This window comes from Chiroxiphia lanceolata, chromosome 1 (assembly GCF_009829145.1).
Source record: "Chiroxiphia lanceolata isolate bChiLan1 chromosome 1, bChiLan1.pri, whole genome shotgun sequence".
Classification (NCBI taxonomy): domain Eukaryota; kingdom Metazoa; phylum Chordata; class Aves; order Passeriformes; family Pipridae; genus Chiroxiphia; species Chiroxiphia lanceolata.
The window spans coordinates 10,962,257-10,970,067 of NC_045637.1; the positions used below are offsets into that span (position 1 = coordinate 10,962,257).

General features: G+C 50.1%; 1 protein-coding gene across 1 annotated transcript; it reads right to left on the bottom strand.

Moving 5' to 3' along the window:
• Positions 1 to 2,866: 2,866 nt before the first annotated feature.
• On the bottom strand, positions 2,867 to 6,941 carry MYC (MYC proto-oncogene, bHLH transcription factor). Its single transcript, XM_032712129.1, is given in 11 exon segments — positions 2,867 to 3,467; positions 3,469 to 3,539; positions 3,542 to 3,605; positions 3,607 to 3,755; positions 3,758 to 3,799; positions 3,802 to 3,876; positions 3,879 to 3,989; positions 5,051 to 5,168; positions 5,170 to 5,346; positions 5,348 to 5,758; positions 6,678 to 6,941. Coding segments are annotated over 10 exon segments (1,242 nt in total). The 5' UTR covers positions 5,744 to 5,758; positions 6,678 to 6,941; the 3' UTR covers positions 2,867 to 3,428.
• Positions 6,942 to 7,811: the final 870 nt, after the last annotated feature.

Consider the following 7,811-nt stretch of genomic DNA (forward strand, 5'->3'; position numbering starts at 1 on the left):
TGCAAAGTGCTACAAGAGTGAGAGTGCTTATGGTAGGGACAAGTAAAGTGATTTCTTATAAGGTAGTGGTAAAATTTTCAAGAGTATCCTCCACTGGCACAAATCTGTTTCCCTGGATGAAACATGGAATTTCTACAGACTCCAGTGGGAGCTGAATTAAGCAGAATTAAGTTCTTTATACATCCCAATTCTTGCCCAATATCCTGTATTGATACTTTGAAACCGTTCAGATTATAATTGGCTGGAAAGATAGAATTTAGACACAAGAAAAAAATTAAGCTGGAACGCAAAAGGACAGTATTGTTAAATTAGATCAGTGAGGGTATATGCTAAAGGAAATTTTATTTTCACCATGATGGTTTGTTTTGGTTTCCCTTGATGCCACATTTTTGCCTTAAGTTCCTCTGGAAGAGAAGTAGCTTGAAGTGTCCTGTGAAAGTAAAGGAGCAGAGAGATGAAGTTAAAAATGCTTCTTGTATTTCAAGCAGAACTTTGGTACAGCTGTTTGGCAAGCACTGTAAATACTTACAACATTTCACTTCAAGGCTCAGAGGCTTCTTTTATACGCTTATCTCCTCTATTGCTCCAAAACAGCAGCAAAACCCACACTTCCTATCCACATACAATGCATTACTAACTGAGTCCAGCCTGGAAAACTCCTGTGGGATGTCTTCTGAATGTCCTAACCTCTAGTGCTGAGTCAGAAAGTGGAAGCCATATTCCTCTTTATTCTAGAAGCACTTTAATGACCAGAAGAGGTTTCTTACCCCTGTACCCACAGGCTGTTTTAAATGTATTCTTTTTTATTACACTATTTAGATAATTTGCAATCCTTCAATGAAATAAGGAATGTTATAAATATGAGTGTCATCCCACAAAATCATACTTTTTTAAAGCGGCAATTTGGATCATGTTCATGATTTGATGTTTTCCAGCAGGAAACTGGCAAGAGGAACTGATGCTCAACTAAAGACTGCAAGTATCCTATTCATCAAAAGACTGAGGACCTTCTGCACATAGAAGAAAAAACTAAAAACTATTCTCAAATGATTTAAGAAGCCGGCAAGTAAGAAGAGGTTTATTAATCATTGAGGTCTAACCTGATTTTAACGGGAAGAGATGACGGGGTTTTGCTAACACATGAAACTGGGACAGATATTTTTCAGTTTTTCTGGATGGATCTACACCTCCCAGTTTGTTTTGGAGGACGGGGATGAATTTATAAATTCTTGAACAACAGCTTGCTTCTGTTCTAAAGCAATATCTAAAACAGGGTGCACGACAAAAGGCAAATGAAATTCATATCTTTTTAAATTAAGATATCCTATCTAATACAAGTAGAACTGTTATGTTATTCAGAGCTGGAAAATGTCCTGATTTACAGTTCAGATCCAATTAAAAGTTTCATTTCACATCACTCTTTTCCTCATAAGTGAATATCTGAATTGCATGCTAAAAAAAGCAACTGCAGACCTCTTCTATAAACTCAGATACAAGGGGATGATGCAGAAAAAAATTAAGAAAAAAGCCTTGCTTTGTCCCATTTTTCTAACAGAATGATGTTTTTCCCCAAGAAATCTTAAGCCCAACATCTAATGCACTTCATCAAATGGGATTTAGATTTAGACCTTCTCTTCCAACTCCCATGTGCAAGATTGTTGGAAAGTTACCCTAGGCTTTGCAGAGCAGAGACCTTGGCATCTACTCTGTCCATAACATGCTAACCTCCCCCATCCCATATACACCCACACCCAATCATTCTTCCTCCCACTCCAAACTCAAAAGCAACCGAAAACCTGAACCCTCAGTCCCAGTTTGGTTGCTGGCACTGGTGTTATCTGGCAGCACTGTCCTCCAACGTGTAGAAGCCAACCAAATATGTAGTTAACAGGAATTATGAAAATCAAAAAGTGCAAGGTTCAACTTTTGAAAAGCACATTCATCCTCCACATCAAAGGGCTCATTGATTTGTTGTTGAAGTTATGACCGAAGTGGAGCTAAGTGGGTGAAAAGGGGAGAAAAAGATCAAATCTATCTTAGGAGCTGTGTCAAGCACGTACTTTATGGCCCATCCAAAGCTGATCATGAGACAAGTCCTGAATGTAAATATATTTAATATGTCTGGGCAAATGTTAGGAATCTATCTGAGGCATATCCTCAAGTGAGAAATAGCTCTCCTTTTTCTTTGCTCCCTTTTGTGTGTCCTTGAACTTTGTATCCCTTGAAATCCCAAGTAACTATTCACATTAATAAAGTGTTAAGGTGTTGACCAGGAAGATTGGCTCTCCTGATTCAGCACTTAAAAAGGGAAACCGCTCTGTTGTTTTAAACCACTTCAACACTCACCATCTCAGTTATTTTCTTATCCCCTTTAAACTTTTGTTAAAATCAACAGGAAGCAATTAAGGTGAGCCTACTACAAAGCAGCCCTCAAGTACGTGGCTGGATCTCTAGTGCAGAATGAAGGTCCATGCCCTGAAAATGTAATTATATGTATGTGGAAGGAATGGCAGAGCCTATACAACTGGGGTGACCAGTGAGAAAAATACCATCCCAACTTTACTTCAGCAGTGAGATGACCATGGCCAAGACATACATTGCTACCACCACCTTCATGAAGGATGTAGGGGCAACACTAGTTGAACCAACAAGCACATTAGATCAACAATTTTATCTACTTGAGTTAAGAGACGCAAAGGGAAGGAAGAAACAACTCCCTACTAAGCTGCAAAATTCCCCCTCATCTAACGCCCCTTTGACTCTTGGCAGGTCACTTCCATGATGACAGAAAAAGGAAGTCATGGGAATAGAGATCTAATGACAACAGTGAGAGACAAAGTGAAGTCTTTACACAGGATTTAGCTAATTATATTTGGGGCAAATATTTTTTATCTAAAAACAAAATAAAAAATCATTTTTAAAAGAAAAAATGTATTTAAATAAAAAACAAAATTGTGAAATGTTATGGCACAGAAGTTCAAGACAAGTATAAATCCAGTTGCCACAACTGTTGCGTATTAATGTTGCACATTTTTCTATAAAGGCTTTATTAAAGGTATTTACATGGCAATATGATGTGTAAATATATACAGCAACTGGGGACAACTTTTTCGTTTTGGATTCTCGTATGAAAAATGCCTTAAATACAAATTTTAAAAGAAAAAAGTTGAAGAGTTCATCCCCAAGCATGAAGAATGTCCCATCATCCCTTATGTCCAAAGTATCAATTATGAGGCAGTTTTGAGGTTCTGGCCAAACCCTTGGAGAGTCAGCCAAGGTTGTGTAGTCTCAAGTTAAATCCGCACAGCATGCAGTTGCAATAGTTCCATACTCAATGGACTGTGTAGTTCATGAGTGATATTAGAAACAGTAATATTTTATCATAGTTTCAGTCCAGTTTGGGTTATTCTAAGTGATGCCAAGAGTTTCTATGCACAAGAGTTCCTTAGCTGCTCGAGTTTGTGTTTTCAACTGTTCTCTCCTCCGCCTCAACTGCTCTTTCTCTGCGATCAGTCTGTGTTCATCTGACTGGATGGAAGAACGTACTCTGTTGCTTTTTTCAGGATGACAACCTTGGGTGCCTTCTCATTATTGGCCACCTCAGGGTATCTGGTCACGCAAGGCAAAGAAACTCAGCTTCAGCTCATTTCTCCTCTGGCGCTCCAAGACGTTGTGTGTTCGCCTCTTGTCGTTCTCTTCCGAATCTGACGTGCGCGGACTCGAGCATTTTCGGTTGTTGCTGATCTGTTTGAGACTCTGCCACTGTCCAACCTTAGCCTTTTTGCAGCTGGGTATTCACCTTGGTGGAGGGAGGAGCAGCATAATTGTGCTGATGGATGTTGACATGACACCGTTTGAGAACTAGTGTGCTGTGGTGGAGCTACTGTGCTCTTTCTGACGTCTCTGTGCTGGACTCTGTGCTTGATTCGGATTCATTCGCTTCAGCTAATGTAACACATCAATTTCCTCATCTTCCTCTTGTTCTTCTTCTGCCAGAAAAAAAAATTAAAATAAATTCATAAGCTGTATGAAGAGACTCTCAAGGCTGCTTTACGCATAAGGAAGGTTACTCTGAACTGCACAGTGAGCAACCAAACGACAAACTCTTCTTAAACCCATGTGACGATGCTGGACATTGCTTTCCCCAAGAGCCTTTCCTTTAAGGAAGCAATACTTCAAGTGCAATAGGACACACTGACTTCGGTCCAAACCCTGGCTCCCTGATTTCAAAAATTGTAGAGATCTTGCGTAATCCCGAGGAGCGCAATGAAAGATAGTAGGAAAGTTTAACCTCGGTTGTCAGCAGTACAGCGCAATAAAGCTCCAAGACTCAAGCTGCCTTAATTATGGATTTAGAGGGCTTTGGCCACGCCTCAAAAGAAAGCTACTTAACACACATATGTATTCAAAGACATTTTCTGATTCTCTCTTGATCTGATCTGTTAATTTGTGGAAAATCGGAAGGAGGTTTAAAAAAAAAAAAAAAAAAAAAAAAGGAAAAAAAATGAAAAAGGGAAGGCTGTAGCTCTTTGGGTAGAAACTCACTTCCAAACCAGATTTACGAGGGAGCGGAACCCGCTGTCACATACTAAGGAAGCATTCTAAAACTTTCCCAGCCCCATTCACTCCCCTGCAGTCACTTTCACTAGCACCTCCCTGACTACACATTCCCCCCGAGGCTCTCGGGCGGGAGTTAACTCCTTCCCGGCCCACGGGTGGCACTGGGAGTCAGCCTTATCGGGACCCCGTTATGAAAGTTTATCCCTCCTACACCTCCTTTTCTATTTCCCTCCCCCCCCCCGCCCCTCCCTTTTCTCTCCTCCCTCCCGGAGGAAAACTGGGCTGTTTTTCCAGGAAATAAACTGGCTGGGAGTCTCTCCATTCCTCGCTAACGTGGCATTTAAAAAAAAATCCCGCGCGGGGAAGGGGGCAGAAGGGTGTGATGAGGGAGACCGAGGGGGGTTCTGACTTCAAGCTGCCCCGCCGGGAGCCCTTTTGGCGCCGCGCGGGTTTCCCACACCCTCCCGGAGCACGCGTGGGTCCCACTCACCCGAGTCGCTGCTGGTCGTGGGCGGCGTGTCGTCGCCCAGCAGGGACGCGGGGCTGGCGCCGGGCGGTGCGGCCCGCGGAGCCCGCTCGCTCAGAGGGTAAGGAAAGACCACCGAGGTGGTCGATGCAGTCGGCGGCGGCAGCGCCCAGGTCGTGCAGGTAGAGGCTGGCGGAGGCGGTGGGGGACGCGGCCAGGCCCGGTGGCGGTGCCGGCGGCGTGGAGGGCGGCGGGCCGGGGCGGGCGGCGGGGCCCCCTTCCCGCCGGGCAGCCTGGTAGGACGCCAGCTTCTCTGAGACCCACCTTCTCCAGCTTGGCGGCGGCGGAGAAGCCGCTCCACATGCAGTCCTGGATAATGATGGACTTGACGGTCTCGTCGTCCGGATCGCAGATGAAGCTCTGGTTGACCATGTCCCCCCCGAGGAGCTCGGTCACGATCTCCAGCTGGTCGGCGGTGGAGGGGAAGCAGAGGCGGCGGCCAGGCTGGAGCGGCGGCTGGGGGAGAGGGGCGGCGGTGGGCAGCAGCTCAAACTTCTTCCAGATGTCCTCCGACGGGGCGGGGGGCTGCAGCTCGCTGCCCCGCTGCTGCGCCGCCAGGTAGAAGTTCTCCTCCTCCTCCTCGAAGTAGAAGTAGGGCTGCACCGAGTCGTAATCGTAATCGTAGTTCTTGCTGGAGAAGCCGGCGCTGAGCGGCATCGCGGCGGCTGGTGCCTGCGGGAGGGAGGGGGAGAAGGGGCGCCCGGGTGAGCCGTGCTCCGCCGCGGGGGTCGGTTTCCCCCAGCTTCGGCGGGGCCACCAGCCCCCGGCGCGCAGCGCTCCCTCTCGGCTCCCCACGCCGTGCCGGCGGGAAGCGCGCAGTCGCGTTTAGTAATTAAAAAAACAATTAATTATTAAAATAAGAAAGGGGAAAAAAAAAAAAAAAAGAAAGGACCCCCCCTTCACCCATTCCAAGTGCGGCGGAAATAAGCGGGCGGCGCGACCTGACATACCGAGGGGTCGGCCTGCCGGCTCCCGGACCACCCTCCCCGCTCCCCTGCAGGAGCTTTCCGCAGCCCGGCCGCCCGGCTCGACTGGGCTCAGCTCGGCTCCTCACCGCCGCCGCGCTCACAGGGGGCACGGCCGCCCGGCACGGAGGTCCTTCCCTCCCGGGACTGCAGCGCCATCCCTATCCCACGTCCCGGGAGCCGGCGGGAAGGGGCGCCGAGAGCCCGGCAGCTTCCAGCCGGGAGCCGGGCTGCTCCCTCAGCCACCCACCTGGGCGTGCTGGCACTGCGCGGGGACAGGCAGCGACCTTGGCAAACTTTACCAAATCTTGTCATACGTACAATATATACCCATATATATATGCATATAAGCAACATATGCAATAACCAGAACCTGCCCGCGCATACGCGAGAAGAAAATGCTTCTCCCCCCTCCCCCCTCAAAAATTAAATTAAAATCCGAGCGCAAGAAAAAGGATGGGAACGCCGGAGCCCAGCAGAGGAGAGCGTCCGTCGGGAGGGACCGTCGATATCCAGGTCCGCGGAGCGCAGCCCCTCCAGCAGCCCGGGTGTCACCAGCCCGTGTCAGTCCAAATGCCACAACCGCGGGAATCGAGTGATGGGAAGCGCAGAACCCCGCAACTCACCGGCTTCTCCAACGCGCCAGCTGCGAGACGTAGCGAGGCGATTATTGCTGGCGGTGCGGGAACACGAGAGAAAAATAGATAGATGATAAAAAAAATACGCAAAAAGAACCACCCGGAAAGGACGGATAAAAATAATAATAATAAAAAATAGATAAAACGCCGGGAGAATGTCGGTCTCTTCCTCCCACCACGGCTCGATAAACCCCACGGAGCGGCGGAGCAGCCGCCTCCCGGCGCGGGTCGGTCGCTGGTCCGGGGCGGCGCGGCGCGCTGGCCGGTACAATAGAAGTTTAGTTGCTTTTCCTCCTTTAAAGCGCCGGCGAGGGGCGGGCGGGAGCGGCCGCGGGGCGGGGGCAGCACCGGGGGCCCGCGCGCTCCCGCCGCGCGCTCCCGCCCCGCCCGCCCGCCCCCGGCCGCGCCACCGCGCGCGCTCCGCGCTCCCGCCGCGGGAGGGCGCGCTGGGAGGGGGCGGCCACGCTCCCCCAGCTCCGCTCCCGGGCTGCGGAGAGATCTGCGGCCCCGCTTTTACCCCCCGCCTCTGCTGGGCGGGCGGGAAGGAGGGAGGGAGCTGCGATGTCGCGCTCCACGGCCCTTTTTTTTATTATTTTACTATTTTTTTTTCCTTTTACTACGAGCTGCGCACGGAGATGTCGGAAGTAAACATAGTAAAAAAAAAAAAAAAAAAGAATTACTAGCAGGGATTAAAGGCAGCTCCTCGCGGCTCTCCTCCTCCCGCAGGCGCTCCGGGCAAGGGGAGAGCGCGGTGTCCCCCGCTGGCGGCGGAGGGGGAAGGGGCTTCACCAGCCCCTCGTCCCCCTTGGCGAGGCTCCAGCGCCTCTGGGCGAGCTGGTCCCGCAGCGCAGAGTGGTGGCCGAGGGGCGGCGGGGGAGGCGCGGGCTCCCAGCACAAAGGAGTGTATGTAGCCCGGGCACCCCCCGCCCCGGTCGCCGCTTGATTATCCCGCCTCTGCCGGCGTCTGCAGAGGATTAACCGGGAGAGGGCGGAGGCAGAGCCCCACGGGGGTCAACCTTGCAGCCACTCTCCCTTTGGCGGTCCCCGCGTGTGCCCCCGCCCCGGCTTGTGCCGCCACCGCTCTGACTACCTCCCCCGCCCGGGGTGACCTCCCCTCGTCTC